Source organism: Melospiza melodia, chromosome 1 (genome assembly GCF_035770615.1).
Source record: "Melospiza melodia melodia isolate bMelMel2 chromosome 1, bMelMel2.pri, whole genome shotgun sequence".
In the NCBI taxonomy this organism is placed as follows: domain Eukaryota; kingdom Metazoa; phylum Chordata; class Aves; order Passeriformes; family Passerellidae; genus Melospiza; species Melospiza melodia.
Window position 1 is genome coordinate 84,051,347 of NC_086194.1, and position 22,535 is coordinate 84,073,881.

The 22,535-nt window shown below is 38.2% G+C and overlaps 1 protein-coding gene across 1 annotated transcript in view; it reads right to left on the minus strand.

Moving 5' to 3' along the window:
* Window positions 1-1,562: 1,562 nt before the first annotated feature.
* Window positions 1,563-22,535, minus strand: part of RNF182 (ring finger protein 182) — a 34,086-nt gene continuing 13,113 nt past the window's right edge. Inside the window, exons 2-3 of the mRNA XM_063160126.1 lie at window positions 14,493-14,573; window positions 1,563-8,759 (exon numbers count right to left, since the gene is read on the minus strand). Coding sequence (XP_063016196.1) covers window positions 7,815-8,552 — 738 coding nt within the window. The 5' untranslated portion in view covers window positions 8,553-8,759; window positions 14,493-14,573 and the 3' untranslated portion in view covers window positions 1,563-7,814. The remainder of the gene's footprint in view (window positions 8,760-14,492; window positions 14,574-22,535) is intronic.

The following is a 22,535-nucleotide window of genomic DNA, read 5'->3' on the forward strand; positions in this document are numbered from 1 at the left end:
TTACTAAAATAAACAAAAAAGTTGTTAGAGATTTGCAGCTGACCCTGGAAGTGCCCCAAAAAGTTTCAGCCTCATAATTTCATTCTTTGCTGAAAGAAAATAAGCTATATCTAGTTTTAATGCAATAATAATGTTTCCTTAGTGTGACTCAGTTTTTCTAACCAAAAGATGGGACACTGATGTAAAGAGCATCAGCATGCAGATCCCCAGGGGCTGACAGCAGCCTTCTGTGAGGCCCAGGACAGCAAAATGCTGAGGTCCCTGCTTATATCTGGCAGGAATTCTGAAGGAAGAGACCCCAAAGCTTTGCCCTACTAGGCAATATGAAGAACCCAATGTAATGGCTTACTGTCTAAACAGCATCATTATTAATAATTTTATCTGAGAGCACCTCCTCTTCTCGGAATGAAGAAAGAGGGACATGAAAAAGGCCACAGGGTTTAAGGAAATAAAAGATTCAGTAAAAGGTGTTTAAAAGAAAAACATATTCGTGCAATAAAAAAGGCTCTAGGCTGTAGTTTGGGATGGCTGCAGCAAGTGGGTGAGGTAGATGCCACCACTACGGCAGGGAGAGATGATGAGTGGCTGCTCAGTCCAGCAGTGTCAGGCCATGTGCTTAATAGAGCTAAAATCCATACAGTCTATGCCAAGATTAAATTAAATATTCTCTGGAATTTACCATCTCCTGCACCCATGTGAACCAGACAATTTTAACAGGGATATAAGAATGCACAGCATAAACTCATATATTAGTCGGTTTATCAATGCACATCCATATAACATATAAAATAACAATAATCAAATGTAACGCCTCAGATGTGCTGTCAGGACCAATAAAAATGACAAAGTCATTTCCATGGATGTAGGAGTACAGGTACCTTATGTGGTCACATGGCTTATCAATAAATGGCACTAAGCAGAATCTATTTCTAATCGCTTCATCCCACCTCAAAGAAAGAGGAAGCAGTAGAAAAGGTTCAGGCAAGTGCAGTGGCTGGTGGTGAGCATGGAAAGCCTGCTGCCTAAGGAGAGATCAAACAGGCTGGACAGAAGGCAGCTGAGGGATAAAACCCTGATGTGAACATCTCCAAGGATAGATGAAGTTCTGAGGTGTAGAGGAAACAATGCCATCGTACCTCAGAACTGCTTTCCTTATTGGAATAAGTAGGGCAGAAGTATCTCAGGGGTTTTTAAGACAAGCAGACCTTTTCCGCCAAGTATAGAATGAAATTGTGGGACCCTATGCTGTGGGAATTTATAGGTGCCTAGTGGGCACCTATAAGTGAGTTAAACACAACATTTAAAGGAATCCAAAGAAGTCCATAGGCAAGGATGAAACCCACAGGCACAACCTCCATCTCAATAGATCTCCAACTGCGGATTGCCATATGTTAGGAGGTATATGAGGAGCTCTACATCATGTGGGCTGTTCATATACCTTTTTTATGTGCATCCACTACAGCTCTCAGGTTAGAGAAACCCAGCAGACCTCCCACCTGGCCCAGGGTCAGCATAAAGCATAGCACTGCTTTTTTGAAGTAAGTAGCTTATGAATGCATAAAATCTAGATGTCCACCTAGGATTTTCTTAGTCACACTGCTCCTTCTTGTCCTTTGAATGAGGATTATCTAATATATTGTAATTAAATCAGAAATGCAGTTACTGTTGTCAAAACATGAGTCATTTTTTCATGCACAGATCTGATTCCAGTGACACAGTTGCAAAGGCATCTTTTCAAACACTGGATTCATTTTTTCTTCTGAGCTAAGCTGTCAGCAAAAACTGCTTAGCAGTGAGTGGCAATCAATCCAGCCTTGTCTCTCAACAAGTTAAAGAGTTTTGACATAGTGTGATTCTCATCTTAGAGGTTTTCTTATGAAAAGAAAATTCAAATGCTTTTTGAAAGAGTACTTTTAATAAAATCATCCACTTTTAGAAAGAAAAGCTCTATCCAAAGAAGTAGGCTATTTGCCTCAGCACCTCTTGAAATTTCAGTAATATTGCCATGCATGCACTTGAGAAGATGCATTTCTTCAGTTTCACTTGACATTCTTGACATTTTTCACTCCCTAATGCAGAAAGCAGTGTCAGCCAGGACTTGCCAGGAAATATACCCACTGGTACATGGTACACCATCTCAGTGAAGTATTAGCTGCTCAGCTACTGCTTGCTTATATCTTTTGTTACTTGAATAACAAGGATAATGAATTATTCAGCTACAGTATGAAATGGATAAATATGATACATTTCCCAGATTTCATAAAAGTTAAAATAGTGGGCACAGAAGAAAGGGACTACATTATGCAGAAGAAAAAAAAACGGGATCAGTATGAGGCAAGTATTTCCTAACAAAGAAGCCTGTTAAACGGCTGAGAAGTCCCTTGTGGGAAGAGGTGGAGGCCTCATCACTTTAGATATTTAAAACCAGACTAGACAAAGCATTCATCTCTACAGGGGTGAAGGAAATGGATAAAATTACTTATTAGGCTTCTTCCTATCCGTCTCTGATTTCTACAATTTAATACATTTTTTAAAATGCAAACCACATTTGGATAGCAAAAGGCAGAAAAACAAAAAAAAAAAACGTTTTCTAGTTGTAATGCTGCCCGGCACAATGGAACTTGATTTAAAATTAAATTTATGCTAGCAATTCAGACTGCAAGATGACTTCTCTTTGTTTAAGGTCTAACACTGAAAGCTTTGCTACTGTCACATGTGTCTCTAAAAAGACGATTTATTGTCCCCAGACTGGGGATTTATTCTTTGTGCCAGAACTCTCTGTGAACTGTGCTGCTTCAACTTTGACAGAGGTTGTTGATGCAAAAGAAGAATGGTGCTTTACAGAAATGTAGTGGAGTATGGGGTCTGTGCTTAAGGTCTAGCAGACTTATCATCTCCCTCAGAAATCTCCAGCACTAAATATTTACTGATGTCACTCAAAGGATAATATCTAGTCTGCTAGTATGAAAGTAAAAAGACACTTGGTCTCTTTCTACTTTGAATATCTTAAAATTATTTCAAAATTCTCAGTTCTCATTTTTTATTTTTCTCTCCTTTTTTTTTTTTAATCCTTGAGGGCACTAAAAGTTCACTGTCTTGCTTTGTAGAAATAAATATGAAGAAATGAAAGAAAAAAAAACCCCAACCCTGAGAAACCTTAGGATAGTCAAAATGTTTAAAAATTTAACACTGAGGATCTTTCACTCTGCCTGCTATCCATGCAGGAAGATGAAATCATGATGTAGAACTCCTGTGCAAGAAATCAAGATGCACAGCTGAAGTGAACTGTCCCAGAGGTAATGCAGGGGTGGCTGCTGAGCCATGCTTGGGACAGCTCAGGTGCTCAGGCTTGGGACACCCTCTCAGTAATTCTGAACCAGCCAAGACAAGGCAGGATACAGCCCCATGTTTTCCTTGCTTTGACATCAAAACTGTTTCAAGAGCATGCTGCTGTTTACCCTCTGCACGCTGTTCACTCTCACATCCTGGCTCCAATTTGCCATATTTTCAGTATTAGCCTTGCCCTACCGCACTGGGCTGCAAACTCAGTGTAGTAGAAAAGAAAGATTGCTTTATTACAAAACACTATTTATCCACAGCTCATGTAGACTTGGTTCATGAGAGGGGGCAGAAAAGTAAGAGGAGTAGTGAGTTGAATCTACCACTAGAACTGGTCAAAATTAAGAAAAACAACAGCCCTGTACCCAATAACAAGGAACTCCCTCAAAAACATCATCTACCATCCTGTGAACCTCCTCAGTTCCTCTTCCTCAGGTTAAAGTGTAGCCACTTAGGTGGAAAGCTGTGTTTTCCTGTTCTGTGCTTGTCTATCTGGCTGTGTGCTGCTGGACTCCACAGAAGCAGAGAATTCTCTGAGTTGGAAGGGACCCACAAGGATCATGGGGTCCAACTTTCAAGTGAATGGTCCATACAGGGATCAAAGACGTGACCTTGGTGTTATCAGCATCATGCTCTGACCAACTTATCTGTACCTTCAGGTAATCAAGTCTGTTTGGAAGGGTCTATTTTTGGGTACATTGTTAAATACTGGCAACCCTGAAGTTTGCCAATAATGTTATCAGGACAAGAGTTTGCCTATTTTAAGTGTTTCATATTAGCATATACAGTTTAGTGGGCCTATAATCAATATGGCAGGACCCACCAAAGCTCACAATGCAGCTAAATCAAAGACATCAGCCCTTACTTTGGCCAGTCCTGTAGCTTTAAATAGTTAATATAACAGTGGGATTATGCCCAAATCTAAGAATCCATTTAAATGAGAATGAAGTTCAATGCTTTGCCATTTGGAAAGTAAATGTACTCAACTGTAATAACAGCAGGGAATTAATTTAATTAATTTTAAACCCCAGAAGGGTCGGTATGGAAAACATTAAACTGTTTGCAGCAGCTCTACCCCAAAATATTTATCCAAAACAGCCCCTTTGTCCCAGGCATAGACAAACCTCCCCTCTCTGCTTTGCTCAGCTTCTCAGTCAGCCCAGCCCAGCCCCACTTTCTATGTAAGAGCCCACAGACTCTGTTGACCCACGCTCTCTTAATTACCCTTTGGGCTCTGGGCTCAAGCCACACCTGCAGAGCTTCCTCCCTCACCTTCATCCTGCTCACAGGATGGCCCAGCTCAGCACATCCTTCCTAAGCTGTGCCCAGCAGCTGCTCCTGCACCACCCTGCCCCAGCCCTCAGGGGATACCACAATATCATACTGTGCATGGGCAGCTGGCAAGGATAGAGCCTGCATCCATAGGATAAGCAGGAATTAAAAACAAAACAAGACAAAAAATCTCATTTGGTCTAAATTAATCCTGTAGTAATGAATTTCTAGCACTTTGTACTTGGTTGAGTCATGTCTGGGCATAGCAGGAATAAATCCCACTGAAAGGAAATTGCCTTAGTGTGCAGGCAGTATTTTACAACCTCAGGAGCCATTACTTTCCAAGAAGAGAAAAACAGCCAGAGAAAAGGAAGGAAAACCAGGCAGAGAAGTAAGCTAGTCTTGATTTTAGCCCCATTTACATTGATTTCAGCACAGTTATTCCACTGCAGAGGACACAAGAGCTTTCAGTTCAAAGTCTAAAGGATGGTAGAGAATAAAAATAAGGAAAGAGTAATATCTGAAGTTCTTCTGGTCAGTCACACAGCAAAAATTCTTCTCCACAAATAATTGAGATTTATCTCCCAGCAATTCTCAATGGCCATATTGTAAGTCATATAGGTATTTTATGACCCCAAAGTTGCAATAGCATGCTCTGGCTGAGTGGCAGCATAGCTGTACAATCAATATGCTTTTGCAGGCTTGCATCTTTGAATGGGTTAGAAATGCAGCACAGCCTGGAAGAACAGCATAAATTTAATGGGCTGGCAATCTGAAAAGTAGAGAAGTATAACAATAGGTGTATTAATTTGTGCTGTGATGTGTAACTGATACCGCTGTAATTTTGCTACAATTAGGCTGTTTTAAAACAGAGTACAAAATACCTGGTGCTGGAGCTCAGATAATCAGCTGAAAATCAAAAGGAAAAAACAACAGGTAGCACTGTAGAGCATGTCATGCAGAGGTAATTCATATATATCACACATTTGCAAAACCTATATCCTCTGTTAGCCCTTTATTAGAGACACTATATTCAGACAAATTGAACAAATCCTAAAACATATAAACCCCTAACACTACAAATACATCTTTCCAAAAGTCATGAAGTTCTATAAAACCACATAGGTTTTTATTTTTCTTTCTTTTTGACATGATTATTGTTGGATACTTAAAATTGATGAGTTCATAGATGAGTTAAACCTCGACTGGAGACGATTCCTCTTCTAACTACATGTGCTTTACCACAAACATTAAAAACAACTACTTAGGAACAGCATTTTCTAGGAATTCTGAAAATATTTTAGGTATAATTATTGTCATTACAGAAAAGTCTGAAACATTTCCTTTAATCATTCAATACATAGCTCCATAACTCCATACACTTGAAAACTATGATTTGGCTGTAAGTTTTCTTCTCACATATGTGTCTATACGTACATACACACACATATATACGCACTATTAGAAAATGAGGGTCAAGAAAAGCAGGACCTTTACGTTTCCACATTTTCTCTGTTTGCAATAGGAATAAAACTGCAGATACCACTTGTGCTGTCTACAAAAACAGAACCACCTTAACTTCAAATCCTCTTGACAGGCTCTGCTTTTCCCACTGTCATTTTTTCATTCTTACCAAAGTCTGTTTGCTCTAAGAGTATATTGCTAGGCCATACATTCAATTTTCATGCAACAAACCCCTCTCCCTTTTACACTGCCCTGAAATGACTAAGTCTTGTGCCAAACCCAAAAACCAGGCTTGCACTGCTCAACTCCACTCTGCTGTGCACAAGAAAACCAGTTTGCAGCTGCGGTGTTGCTAGACCTAGTTATACACATAAACATTAAATATTACTTATTTTTGTGTTCTTCCCGTAGTTCAAAAAATAGCCTAAACCATGCAAAATACAAGCAAGCCTTACAGGGCCTGGTTCTATTTGTGGAATGGTAAAGTATCAGTAATTCCTCTGAGCTCCACTAATGGAAACATGCTAATTGCCACATCTGGATTGCCATCAACTCACAGTGGTGACAGGGGGAGTTCAGAGTATTAAAACATTTTAAAGGACTATGCCTTAAACAAAAATCTTCCCAAAGTCACATTATCTCCTTACAGTGCTCATTCTGTGAACTCAGAACAAAAACAAACAAACCGACAAACCAAAAAAAAACCAACCAAATAAAACCCCAGTTAACCATTTCAGATTTTTTTCCTTGAATTTCTATTACTGATTGAAGATCTATTTCCTAATGGTTGGGAATAAAAGTCTGTCTTGAGAGCTAAAGTCACATAAGCCAAATTCTCCAGCACAGCTACCACAGAGTACATGTGCATGAGGTTGGTTGTCTCCATTAGGAAGGACTGGTGGCTTGAAATGTGGTGGTGGAGGAAATGCTGAGGGGAAGGGTAAGCATAACAGAACATAGCTAGAGAAATCTGCACAGCTCTGAGCCCTCAAAAGGAAGCCTAAGCTGTGTACACTAAAATAAGTGCACCTGGAGAACACCAAGGACAGGGCTGGGTCCCCAGAAGTACTCATTAGCAGGAATATTTCACAGTGAGCTGCAACTGTATGACAAGGAAAAATGGGCTTCTCTTTGGGGAAAGTGTTCTGGAGACAAGTTTTTTAACATTCAAAAAAAAAATATTGGCCTCCCACAAGTATTTTTGCTGTAGCAAGAAGTAAAAAAAATTGGTAGTTTGTTTTATTTTTCTTAGACTATTAACTAATAGAGTGATTTAATTTGCTATAAATGATGATGGATTATAAATAACAGGTATCTCAGAGCATGAGATGCTTTGGGTGAAGAGATGCAGTACTTGCATCTGGAAGCTGTCTGCCGCAGTAATTTTTTCTCGGGTGAATCCCACAGCATGAACTAACTTGATCAGTCCAATACAAAGCAAAGTCCTACTCATTTGAACAGTGGCAGCAGCAGCAGGCACCAAGTTTGGTGATTTGGCTTTATTCCTTTCTAAAATTCAGCCCTTCAAAATCAACATGCAATTTTTATTTCCAGTTCTTAGCTCAAAAAATGCTTGGGGTGAGGGGCGTCAGATTCAGTTGGGAAAAAAGGGACCATGTAACTGCTTCCATTTAGTGGGATGGACAATAAGAATAAATAAGAATACAAAGAATACAAAAACAGGATAGATCAACTATGCTACACATCTGGTAATACACCTTTTTTTACTGTATTTGTTATCAAGACGACATGCAGTCTAGAACTTCATGGCAAACACACTGGCAAAAGCCGTAAATCATGAGAATAACAAGGCTCGAAGGAACAAGGCTCACAAAGACAACCCCAAGGGTGACTTTCTTGGATACCAGTAAATAAATCCCTAAAGGCAAGGAGCTAAAGTACAGCAGCCCTAGCAACCACACTAGCACCCGAATCGAGGTCTGGAAGAGCAAAGATGTGCAGTTCCACACTGTCCAGTTGTGGGACACAGTTGCAACAGAGTCAAAACTTGTAGGCCTGTAAAATTCCACCACGGGCGTTGAGTTCAGAGTCTGGGGACTTTCTCTTTGTACTTCCATGATTGTTATAACCAGGCAATTAGAAGAGGTGTGAGAAGGGCTAACCAGAGATGCCAGCCTTTTGGGAGTCAACAGCAGTTCTGTTGGGTTGTCTGGTAGGCACTTCTTTCCCTTTCCCCCACAAGCTAAATTCAGAAGGATGTTGTTGTCATCGGGAAGACTACTGACCTCATCGTCCGGCAGGCACGTTTCAAACCTGCAGAACGGGCACACTATGACTCCTTGTGGGGAATCCCCAAAGTCTATGATCTTGCAAAGGCATTTGGCACACACTCTGTGACAGCACTCCAGCACTTTTGGCTTTCTCTGCCGCAGGTTATAGCGGTTGTAACAGATCTTGCACTCGAGCTCATCTGAGCTCTGGGTCTCCACAGACTCCTCTGGTAGCTGAGTGGTCATTTCTTCAGGCAGTTTTCAGGCTCGTGGAAAGAGAAGTCAAGGGATGAAGAGGTCACTAAGTCTTATTTTAGAATATTTTCCTATCACCCATCTCAAACAGAAAAAGAGGAGATGACGTCATTGAAAAGCATCAGTAGACATCATCCATTTTCAGCTTCTGCTAGGGATTGTGCACTGCACGTCCTTTACTCTGAGCCAGGCGTCCATCTGAAAAAGCCAAAGGGGAATTTTTGTTGAAAGGAAAGGCAAAAACAGGAAAGAAAAGGGGAAAAGCAAAGAGAAGGGAAGAGAGGAAAACAGAGAGGGAAATCTTTAGCAAATGAAATATGCAAGTTCTACTTTTTACAAGCTCAGCTTCCTTTGCTAAAACTACCTCTAAGGTAGCTTCTTTCTGTGGCACACGAGGCCTATATAATAGTCATGATGATGAAACTTAGCATCATACTGCATGGATTTATTTTAGAGTTGAAGCTCTGAGTGGTTCAGTCCATGAAGTTCTCAGCAGAAGCTGCAATCTAATCACTGACCTGTGACCATTTATTTAAACTCTGGTTTCCCAAGGAAATGAGACTTGACACCTGGAGCTTTTGGTCTTTCCCAGTAACTTGTGAATCTGCTGTCCAATTTCAAACAAATCAGCAGAAGGGCCACAGTACTGAGGATAATTAAGTTGATAAAAGAAATGAGCACTGGCAAGTGGGTAGAGGGGAGATATTTTCAAGAAGCACCATTTATCCTGGGCAATGGGTGGTCAGCACACCCCAACCTCTGCTCTGAATGGGCAGCATGCTGCTTGTAGCTCAGCCAGAGAGGAGGGCAACCAGGGGGAAGCTGGTGATACTCTGGGGAAATAAAAAGTTTGGGGGAGTGGAACGGGTATGAAAGAGGTCCACGGTTATTGCAAAGAGTTATGTGGGGACCTAGGTCAAATCTGGATTAGGCTTTGTTAAGAGCAGCCCATTTATTTTCTCCACCCAGCTGCTGGACATACAATTACAAAAATAAGTGTTCTTTAGCTTGCAACAAGTGTCTCCTTCAATATGTGGCCGCTGGGATGAAGGCTAATGTGTCTTCCAAGGGCATTCACCAGATGCTCTGGTTTTCAAGAGTGCCATGGCTGTGGCAGCTGTTTCACACCTCAGCTAAGGAGAGGTCTGTGGCATGCTTGCCCTGCTGCACTGCCATTCTGTGCAGCAGTTTTGCCGCCAGACACATCTGCCTCACCTAAACAAACGTCATATTTTCTAACATGACTTCAGGAAACAGTACATGTATTATAAACAAGGCATTAACCCAGAGTACGTGCTCTGGGGATTAATAATCACCAGCATTTACAAAACCAGTCTTATCTGCCAGAAGACAAAAACTTCATCCAGATTCTGGCACATGCTTGCTCAAAGAAACGAGGGCAGAACTGCATTTTGCAGGTTTTTGTGACTTTGTTCACAGGGGTTTTTGGGTGAGGGAAGAGACGAGGATCTGACTCCATGTTTCAGAAGGCTTGATTTACTATTTTATTATATATATTACATTAAAACCATACTAAAAGAATAGAAGAAAGGATTTCCTTAGAAGGCTAGCTAAGAATAGAATAGGAAGGAATGATAACAAAGGTTTGTGGCTTGGCTCTCTGTCCGAGCCAGCTGTGCTGTGACTGGCCATTAATTAAAAACATCCAAGATGGGCCAATCAAAGATCCACCTGTTGCATTCCACAGCAGCAGATAATGAATGTTTACATTTTGTTCCTGAGGCCTCTCAGCTTCTCAGGAGGAAAAATCCTAAGGAAAGGAATTTTCATAAAAGATGTCTGCAACAGGTTTTCAAACTCATCCCTTCATTGCTAGACTAGCAAGGAATTGGCCACAATCAAATGATGGGCAAAGTCAGCACTTGTGTCCAGCTGCCTCTTGCATTATCAGTAAGTATCAGGCACACGGAATATGAAAAAGTGGCCTATTTAAAGAAACTTATTTATTGACTATTTGTTTTAGTAAATATGTGTTTTCTTTCCCTTTCCATTGGGAAGTTATTACTCACTCCTAGAATTCAGTTTTTTTTTTTTTTTGAGGCAGGAAGCAACTCTTTTAAGCAACTGCTCCCTCTGTCAATACATTTTATCTGCCAACCATCAGTGAAGCCTCCTTCATGAGCCTCTTGTTCTTACTGTACTTTAAGTATTTTCCATTTCTGTACATCCAGCAGAAGATGGAGAGATATGAGAGAAGTGGATATAAGCAACATAATTTGTAAAACTCACCTCCAAGATTGTAAAACAAAGATGTAAACACCAGACAATGTAGTAATGAAAAAACCATGACAACATAGTGAAAAAAACATACATATTTCTCTAAAAATTGTTACAGATATGGCCCCCTTCCCATTCAATTGCTTCAATAACTCCTTTCCTGCCTCTTCCAGTTTTTGTCTATAGTGCTCTAAAGGTTTTCATCTCTGGCTTACTGTTGTTTTTATTATTTGTACTGTGGTGGTTGCATCAGGCTTGCATCAGGCAAAACATACATTAGACCATCCACAATTTTCAAAGAGCACAAGCTAGACATCTTCTATGACACAAAAAGGACATCTTTTACAGAACTTACAATTTATCATTTATTTTCTGTTACACTGTGTGCTAACTTATTAATTTCTACTACTCCTTTTATTTCATTCCAAATATCATCTTCTAGATGACTTTTAGGTAGATATAAATGTTACGAGATGCTAACTTTCCAAAGGATGAACAAACCACAAAATGGACCAAAAAAAGTGAAATGCCAGCCTACAGGAAGGCAAAACTGCTGTAAAATTAAGAAGCCAAACAAAAAAGCAATGGTTTTGGACTTTCACATCTTGGGTATCATTTAAATCCTGTACCTGTGGGGAATCAGGGTTGCCAACAAGGTACTGTTAGTGATCTGCTGGCAAACGTTGTCCTACAACACAAAACTAGATTCCTGATTAACCAAAAATCTTCTAAAATATGTGTCTGCTTCTCATGGAAAATTATGACCTTTCTTGCAAAACTTCCAACTCAAAAGACCGTGATATTTTAGTGTTTATCCTTCTAATTAATTATTTCCAGGCTTTTCAAAAAACCCAATCCCCTTTTCAATCAATTCTATTTGGACATTGATCACCTCTCCCTGAAACAGGTTTCAAACTGAATGTGTTTTGCTGATTTTTCCACCTTTAAATGCTAATTTTTGACATTAATACAAGGAATAACAAGTCTCTGGGACTGGCAATGTCCCAGTTGCTAAACTGGGATCATTAGCTCAATTTCCAGAGCACAGTGATCCTCCTATTGTAGTTTGTGTCATGAGCTCTTCTACAATTTTTTTCAAACTCTTTTTTTAATATAATGTACTGTACAAGAAAGAGCGGCTTTCATCATCTTTCTCACTTCACAGTGTCTCTAAAATAATGTCTGTAATAAAACATTATTGATTGTTTTTTCTTCAGCTAACTTTAGATATTGGATTTCTCCTTACATGTTTTAGTACGAATACTGCTTATTACTATTTGTTATTTATATGTCTTTTCCTTTGAAAATTAAAATTTAATCATTATTTCCTATTAATGCTTTTCATGCATTTTTTACCCTCTCAGCTCTATGGGGGTTTTAATGCTTCCTCTCTTGTTTTTGCTTTCCTGATTTCTTATGGAAATTTTTCCTTCTCAATATCCACTTTCCTGATCTTTGTTTTTCTCTCCTGGGAACTGCCACCTTTTTGTGTTTAATTAATGCTGCCCTACTATTATATACATCACATACACTAAAAAGTTCTCTAATCAGAGACTTATTAAAAAAATATGGAAACCGAGGCTTAAAGAAATTTGTCTTCAAATAATTCCTATTTCTTGAGAAAATGAAGCCTTTCTTGAGAAATATGGCTAGCTACTCCTCCAAGCAAATTCTGCTCTACATCAAAGATTTTCTAGTTGGTCTTTTGCATGCTTCCCAGGTTGAGTATTTACTGAAGCAGGCAGAATAAGGAATTAAAGAAAGGAAGAGGTTAACTATTGCCCCTCTGAATCCTACTCCCTCACCAAAAATGTCACAATTCACATACATCTACTTGTTGATGTTAAAAGCAATATTATGCATGGGAAAAAAAAGAGATAGTGTCTATATGGTCATGTTTTTTCCTCCTCTTCGAGACACTTTTTTTTATGATGCCACAAGAAGGCATGTGCCTATTATGTGCTCCATTAATATTTGGGCTATTTTGAATATTGAGCTGCAACCTGCATGTTCTTTCTGACCTTGAAATCCAGGGGTAGTCATGATAAATCTAACCTTTTTCACATCAAGTACAAAATTTGTAGTCACTGGAGAACAAAGTGAAGCCCCATGTCTGATTTTAAAGCATTGTGTGTATTTTTATTAATTCTGGTATTTGTCATGATTTTAAACTGCTTCTTATGTCCAGCTTTTCACCTGAACCTAGACTTATCTCATCTGCTTGTTTGATACCAAGAGACACAAGTTATAATTAGGGAAATTTCAATTACAGATTAGGAAAAAAAAGTACACAAGGTATTCAAACACTGAACACATGTCAAGACAGATGCAAATGAAATCTGTAACCTTACAGATATCCTTGACTGGATAAAGCTCTGGTCAGACCACTCTGCCTTGGAACTGAGCCCTGCTTTGAGCAAAGGGAACTGGATTTTCCTGGAGATTCTTTCTAAAACAAATTATTCTATGATTCAGTGTTTTGCTATCCTGAACTCACTCTGTGATGTGTTTGAAAAGCTTTATCTCTTAATGAATAAAGAATCAGACTGGCAATTGTTTATGTAGATAAACAACTCTCCTAGATAGTAATTCTTTCATTTAACATATGAATTAATTTTTACAAAACCTAGAGTCCTTCTGCTAGCTTTCCACAGAATCTATCTGATGGGGTCAACACAATGCAATTGCAGAACATTTTATTCCCGTGAGTATTATGTAGCACACAGCAGCTTTCTGAACAAAATATAAACTACTAGACACCACTATAAACTACTAGACACCAATATAAACTACTGAACATCCAATGGTGACAGCATCCTCTGCAGTTTATTCAAGAACAAGCACATCTGTTATCCTGTGACAAGCACTTGCCTTTTGTAAGAGCCCTGACTAAGCACTGTAGGAGTGAATCCATCATTCCTGTTGCTGCTCAAGCTCTGACTCCCTCTCTTTCCATCCCTGTGCCACCCATCCTGTACATTATCAACTCCTCTACTTGAAAGTTTTACTGAAAAGGGAGAAAAGCTGAAGACAGAGAGGCATTTTATGCATGGTAGAAGCAGACTATACAGTGCTCCATGTGACTGCTGGAGGGCAGACCCAGAATCAGAACGAATAATCTCCCTTGTGGGCAAGACGACGTGACCCACAGGACCAGACTGAATCAATAACAGCAAGCTCTTATGTATGACCCCACACATGGCCAGACTTTCTTCCCAGACATGGAAAGAAAGGTGAATGGGCTGTGCAACATGATATGGTCCTTCTTTGCACTCATCTATCAAACACTGTGTAGACAAAGTGTTCTTATGAGAGGCCAGAAGAAATTACTTGTAGATGAAACTCTCAATGTTGGAGCTCAGTCATGCTGACAGGGCAAAGTAGATGGGATACTTGTGCCTCTTTTCTCTAATGGAAGATCATCTTTGCCCAGTTCATCAAACCAATGTTTTATCATTCATCTCTCACACTTTTTTTTTTTTTTTTCTGTGAAGGGAATTTGCCAGTATTTCACACATAACCTAAAATGAATATATCAGCTCAGCAACTTCCATTAGACATCAACCATGGACCTACTCAACATGTGATATTTTCAAAGGTTTTAAAAGTTGCTTTTAAATACAAGCTGAGCATATTTAGGAAAGAAGAGAAGGAAAAAAATATAGATAGATAAATAAATAGAGAGAAACTTACTTTCCATGAAAAAGAACTCCTTGGAAAGGTTCACTTGCACGGAACACAAGAAATGCCTTTTCTTCTCCACATGGGCAAAAACTGGTAGAAAGGAGGGAAACAAAATTAGTGGAGCAGGAATACAGCTGGGAGACTTCTCAGTCTATTTTGTCTGAAAGAGAGGAAGGAGTCCAACTTCTCTAGTTTGGATAGAAACTGCCATATGTTGAGATTTCTGTTTAGAGAAATATATTGGGTAAATCTCATTTACTAAAATTATTTCTGTAACATAATCCAGTTATCTTTACAGATCTGTTGTTGATTTTAAGCCTCTTTCAATATTATGTGCTAAACACTCTGAAGTGCTATCTCTTCTAGCAACCACATATTCACAAATGTTAGCAATTCACTAAAAAAAAAACCCAACCTAAAGGCAGAGCATCCAAAGAGATAAACTGTGCTCTGAAAGAAGAGTTGTTAAAACATATTGAAATACTTTCCTTCACAAATGTCAGAGAAGCTCTTTGATAGTTTCTATTTTCCCAAACACAGTGCAGTCTCTTCTCCAGCACAGACCAGAAAGTAACCATCTCCTGCGGGCCACTGCATTCATGTTGCATGGAGGAGCTTTGCTGCATTCTGACTCAGCAGGAAATGACCATCGCACTAGATTTTTCCAGCTTGTGCTAAGCACAATGCAAAAAACCCCACCCCAAACTGCTTTACTAATCTCACATTTGAATAGACAACGTTCAAAGTGCCAGCAGCCATCACATGTTCAACCTGTCTCATGCCACATTTCTGCTAACAGTGGATGGGTTTTAACAATGGGCATTTCCCTGTCAACTCCAATCAATGGGAGAATTTGCACAGGAGTTACAGAATGTGATGTACTGATCCATGCTTGGCTTATGGTCAGCTCTGTAAACTGCTATGAAAAATGCCTCCATTCTTTTCACAAAAGCTTAGTTTCCAACAGCACAGGTAATGAGGTTATTCCTCCAATAACTATGCTTGAAAGAGAAACCCCACAACATATACAGCAAAAAAGTTGTGTATTATTAACTGCTGAGACTAATATAAAAGAGAAACATTCTTATCAGAAGTTACTGTTACAATGTTTAGAGTCTTTCCTTGATCTCTCTCAATCCTTTACAATAATGTCACAAAAATGCAAAACGCTGAAAATTATAGTTTTTCATATTTGAATTGGAATTCATGAGTCTCTAACTATTTAGTATGGGAAGTCATGTAATATTAATGTGCCATCTCATGCTAAAAGAAAAAAAATAAACAGTCTTTTTAAAAAATTATTATTCCTCCTCCCCATCCTGTTAAGTAATCAGGGAGATTTTAATGTAACAGGCTTCACTTAATTCAGTGTTTCACACAGGCTCTTAGGGTACTTTTTACCTCCTTTGCCTGTACGTATTCAATATCATCGACTCAATTTCCTATTAACAATATAATTTGCAATACTTTTTTTGTTATTCCAATAACTCACATTATGTGTCAGGTAGTAGTGGAAAATGGTATGGATATACAGTAAATCCCTTATTGAAACCCTACTATTCTCAATTACTTACTTTCTAGCTACAGGCTACTACAGTATTTATATGAATCCTGCAACTGTGGTGTAGAAAAAAATGTTTTATTATTTAGGTTTGTACGCAAAACCAAAACCTCTTCCAATATTTCTTAAGAAGAAATTTTCCCTCATATAGAATTCATGAGTTATTTATGTAGTAATATGCCAAGTGACTACTCAATGTGACACAGGGTTGTGGGTTGCTTTGTAGCTGTTTAAGAATAAAACTAATAAAGGACAAAGGATCTGAGCTTCTATTAGCTCTCTTGATTTAAACTGGCTTAATTAGATTAAATAGATAAGTAAAAAGAGATGGTTTTAAATTTGTACCTAAAATGGTAACATTTAACTTTGGAAATATGCTAGTTAAAAAGAATTAATTCCTTTAAAATTGTTTTTAATTCTTTCACAACCTGCTTAATGGGCTATTTAGGCATTTTCTCTTGCACAGTTTTCTCACTGCCAGTGGCTTTTCCTTTAGGACTCTGAGACCAGTAAGCAACCTACTCCAGTTTATATATACTGCACAGCAGAACTCAAGACCTTATACTGTTTCAGGGAAAGGTTAGACATTCTTCTCTTTGGTGGTAGGGGTGGGTTTCGGTAGCTTTATCAAATAAAATAGAGTTCTGCATCTCTGCTTTAGTGCTTGTGCCCTTTAGGAGCTCTTTTGAGAGCTGAACAGACTGTAGGACATTGGTTCTAGAATATGACTTGAAAAGATACAAAATTATAAATAAATAAAAAGCTTCCAAGTATTGCTTAATATAGGCATAAATATTTAATCATTTGGCCTACAGATATGTCTAGCATTTATCTTTATATTAGACACTATTAAAAGCCAATATGATTTTGTATTAGGTTTCAGAACACATGATGAGAGCACCATAGAATTTTACATCCTTGCTCAGCTTGCTACTGTGTGCTTGAATGTAAGTAATTCAAATAGGTCTAGAAATGCAAGAAAATAACTTCTGCTTTTCAAATACAAATTACTTCTAATAGAAGATATTAAGTAACATACTCAAAATGTAACATCGCCAAAATATAACAGAATTCTCTCTCTTTGGACATATTTTCTGTTAGATAATTTGGGAGAGACTAGGTGAGGCAAAATGACAAAAAATTTATCTTGATTACATCATTCGGTGAGAAATTCCTCTCCACACAGGGGAACAATTTTAATGGGTTACAGTAAGTTCCAATTAACCTTCAAAGTAAGATTTAATAGAAAGTAAGTGTGGCATTAACTTTGTCCTAATGGAGCTGAAAACAATTGCAGAATAGGCTAGAAAAGAAGTTGTACTTCTTGCTTTTTCTATTGTCCTTAAGAAAAATCCACTTAATACAAGGATGTTTAAATTTGTATATTCTGTTTCAGGCATTTTTGATATGACTATATACAAAGATTTTACTATATTGTCTATTTTATGTTGATAGTGCAAACAGGAAATAAAAAGCATGGACATTATACAGGGCAGTACTGATACTGGATTTTATGTATTCTTTACATAAATTTGGTAGCAAGGTTTTCTGCTTTAAGTACTGCTCAGAATTTGCATTTGATCTTGTGCAGAAAGGAAATGGTAAAAAACAACTGCAGTTCATTCAGTCACAAGAATATTGAAAACTCTACATCAAAATAATCCAAATCCAATACAGATTCCACCTACAAGCAACATTTTCAGACCTGTTCTTCTATCATTGTGTCCTATTTGAAACACTGGCAAATAAAGTCTGATCCAGCTGATGCTGCACATAGCCCCAACAGCTTGAGAAGTGAGGGGTCTGAGGAAACAACACTCTAACCTGGATCCAGTAAAGTGCAATTCTAATATATCCTTTAGTTCCCCTAAAGCACGCACCTAAAAATACTTATTTCTGGGATAAAGATTATTCTTATTTTAGCAATACACCAAAGTTGGCATATAACCTCTCAATCAACATTCTTATATCTATTATTATTATAACATAATTATCATCACTAGAATTTCAATGTAACTAAGAATTTTTTTTAAAAAATCTTATTGATGTATTGAAAAAAGAGCAAACACAAACCCCTCAGATGCTACAAAAAGCACAACTATTAGTAGATCTGGTTGACATGCAGTAAAGTTGTATGTCTTCAACAGCGTTCCTGGGAAATGAACAAACCTAACAGACAAGTGTCAGTAGGGAGACATTGACTTTGACAGCAACATGTACTGCCCTTTTACAACAGGCTTGTAGAAAAATTCCATTTGGTCTGATTTGTACACAATATGCAAAAAACAGCTACTGCATGCACACCCACCATTCTAGACACAGGTATGCGAAATAAAATTGCAGGCACTGAAAAAGCGGATGGGAGCAGGGAAATTAATTTGTGTCAAATGACAGGCAGAGCTTTTATTCTATTACTTTAAGGAATACAGGAATCATGTGAAACAAGAGCAGCTTTAAGTACTAGTCTGGTAGTATCTTTGTAGCTACTGGGGATGATCTGGGAGTGTCAGAGCTCCATAAATTGCTACGCCACCATGTCGGAATTGCTGGAGTGTTCTGCTGGTGAGACTTGCTTAGCTCAGATTAATGCTTATAAAGTAATTAAACTTCTGGGGGACTGACATGAATTGCTCAGCATCAACATGTTATTTAGCAGTGAAATGTGCTGGTTTTTTTACTCATTCTGAACTGTCAGTGACAGAGTTGAAGTGCAACTAGATGGACTATTTCAAGCAAAGGGCAGAATCCTTATGGGCTGAGACTCTATATACACTGCCCTTTGGGCTGGATAAGAGGAGCAGAAAGAAGTTGCAATTTATTCATAGGATGTATCAGAATCCAGTTAAGAATGCAGTGTATCTCCCTCCCATGTGCTTGTGATAGAAATATACTGCCACAGCAGCAGATAATCCAATCAGGTCTAAATCGGATCAATAACACCCTGCAAAAAATCAGCAAATCTGCACTTAGGAAATGTGCTTCAGAAAGAGCTGCATAATTCTATTCTGGGACAAGGGCAGCCTGGACTTTACTAATTTTCCATCATTCAAAAGAGTTACACTGGTTAAGTCTCACAAACTCAATGAAGGGTATGAAACTGTCTTTTCTTTGAGCAGAGCTACAGCATTTTGATGTCATTTGCAACTACAGTGGTTGAAAGGTTAAATGAAATGAACGTCTGAAGTCTGCCAGCCAATCATATTCAAAATACAAAGTGCATGAGAGGAAAGCATCGCTTCAGAAATTTTGGAAGTAATCAAGGCATATTCAGATTGTATATTAAACTAATTAAAAAAAAACCAAACCCCAATCAACACACAAAACAGAGAGAAGGTACCTAAAATGGGATTCTAAAGGTTTAAAAAGCAACACAGTCCACAGAGAGCCATTACACTTTCCTATTAACCTACAAATTTAATTTAGTGTAAATTAATAACTGAGACCAGGTATTGGTATTTTTTAAACTGGTAATAATCATGGGGATTTTAGTTTTAAGTGTTTTGCAACATGTACTTCAAGACTAGAAAAAAGGACATAACAGGTTATGAATGTCACTTAGTATAATAAAAATCCCAACATCATCACAGCAGCTCTTCAGCAAGTATTCCCAAGGATATCAGGTTTTCTATACAATATCACAAATGAGCAGCTTGGCTAAGGCTTATGGAGTAAAGTAGGAAATTAAAAACATTTCTTGCCTTCCACTAAGTAAAAAAATATTTTTTTGATAGAAACATAACCAGGAACATTTTAAAACACCAGATGTTTTAAATGACAGCTTTCTTTAAACTATTTTAAATAATGAATCTCCTCTGCTCTGCTTTCACTTAAGCAAGTGAATATAAGGCTTCTGAATGTTCCACTGTGTAAGTTTCTTTTCCAAAAAGTGATACTAGAAAGATATGCTAGGAAATGAACTAATTAACTAGACATTGGGGGATAAGACATATTTCACTGTTTTTCATTTCCGGTGTGCTGAATGTGTATAATCTGCAAAGACTGAAGATCTAGGGAAAAAATCCTATATAGATATATTATCTATTCAAAAGCTAAGAGGCATTATCCTTTATTTATGCTATAACTTTTTCATGGACAGATCCATGTTTGAAGCACCAGGATAGCACACTGCTGTTTGTTAGCCTACTAAACCAAAGTTTATGAAAGTTAACAACTATTGCACTAGTAATCACTGCAAAAGGCAGCATCCACTGTGAATCTGACTTTTTTACATCTCTGCAAACACCAGCCACATAATTTGCAGCAAGTTAAAATAGACCTTTTCCCTTGGGCTTGGTTTCTTGACAGAAAGAACTCTCCGTGAAATTGATTAAAATCCAATTCTGCTCCAGAGTCAAATGATTGCAATATTACTTGAGAGCTTCTGAGCTCTTATTTGTCCCTCTCTGCTTCTGGAGGACTCTTTCAGAAAGTGCACCCAAAGAAAGTGCACCCTGAGGAGCATTTCTCAGTAATTGTGGTGGATATATTTTGCAACAGTGAGTACATCTACACTTTAAACTGCAGTGCAGAGTTGATATAACTGAGCAGGATTCATAGTGGAACCAACCTAGCCATAATAACATGTACTTCTGGATGAGCTAAATTAATCTGGCTTGCAGGAGAATCAGCCAGCCTCATGTACCATTTCCCACACTATGATCCTGTGCTAATATGCTGAGCTTTGTCTACAACCTGTGCCAATATATCTTGCCTATCTGTAAGTCATCACTGTAGAGTGTTAAGCCACAGCAGACTGCACTTTGAAATGTGATAGGAGATACCCTAAAGGACAGCAGAAGTTGTACCTTTCATTCTCAGATATGTCTGTTTGAACTGGATATCTGAGGATCAGTAACCATGGAAAATGGAGACTTTCATCTCTACTTACTAAAAAGTTTATGCAAATGTTGCTATTCACACAATGTCTGTCAGTGCTCCTCCACACAGATACCTTCCAAAGTTTTTTCCTGCACATAAACACCTTGTGTATATGTAGTGACAAGACTTGCAGTAGAAGGTCTGAGAAACTTAATTTTCATGATTTTTCTCCCTGAAAAACAGGGAGAAAAATGATTTTTCTGAGTTTCTCCCAGGCACCCCGGCTTCTGAGTGGGCTTCACATAACATTACTATAAGGATAGATCATAAGACAGAAGGGGATTCGGGGAGAAGCAGCTGCTTCAATAGTGAATTTTATGTTAAGTATACTCACTAGACCGTGCCCATTTTGTTTTATTAATGAAGCATTCCTTGTCCACAGCAAAAGGTGATAGTATATCATACTGTCTATGCCCAAATCTCTAGCTTTCAAGGATCCCACTGAATTCTGTAAAATCAAAAGCTGTAAAATTCTGTAAAATATCCTACAGCAATAAAAGCATTCTCTCCTTTTTTGTCAGTGTAGTCACAAGTCTTTTGGCAAGAAAAATGGCAACACAGCATATGGATAATTCATTAGACAAAAAACCTCTTGTGTAAATCAAGAGCGATTCAACCAAACAAGTTGCAATGCTTATAAATATGTCAACAAAGCACACTGGCTTCTCTTAAAAATCCCTTGTTTGAGATAAAAAGTAGTTTTCCTCTTGCTTTCCTTATGGTAGCCTGTAGCTCTAAAGATGTGCTAAGAAAAACTTTACTTGAGGGATTTGTTTGTCAAAACTTGTCACTGAGTTTACCTTGTAAAATGACAGCAGGAATTAAATCTTGGATGCAAACATTTTCTTAGGATGCATGTGCAAGCCTTTCTCAGGCAAAATGCTTATTTATTGGGTAACAGGGAGAAGGCTGGTAGAATTAAACTACTACTGTTTGCTTTTCTGATTGCTATTTCATAGGATACCTTTTTGATGTTTCTAAAATTTGTTACTGTCTCACTTATTCAGTTCCTAAATCTGTAACCCCTGCTAAGGCAAAAGTCATACTGAATTGACTAGAAAACTGACACAAACAACCATCAATTTCTCCTTGGCTCTGCTACCAAAAAAGAAAATAAATTTAATTGTCACATTATTAAATCTTGGAAACAACTGTGCTATAATATATAACTCCAACCAGGGAACATCATCAGTAAACAACTATGATGGCATCTAGTCATTCATAAAAACCACAGGATACTGTTCCCTTCCCCAGAAAGATAAAGTCCTTTTAATACACTGGGTTATGCAGAAAGGAGCAGACAAGATCTCAAGGACACTGTTTATGAATACACGAATTGTGGCAGCCCCATTGGCAGGATATCAAGTCTGAAGGACTCACAGATTGAACATTATGTGAATGAAGTATTTGATGCACTCACACAGACTCAGCATCACGTCCAAAGGAGACACTGCAGCCTCAGATGTGTCTCATATTCTCTGAACACACCAGGTGGAACCACTGGCTTATTACACCAGTGGTTATGAAAGAACTGGAGATCCCACTCACCATCCACAGCAATCCTTAACCATTTCACACAGTAAGATTTTAACTCAGCTACTCAAGAGAAACGA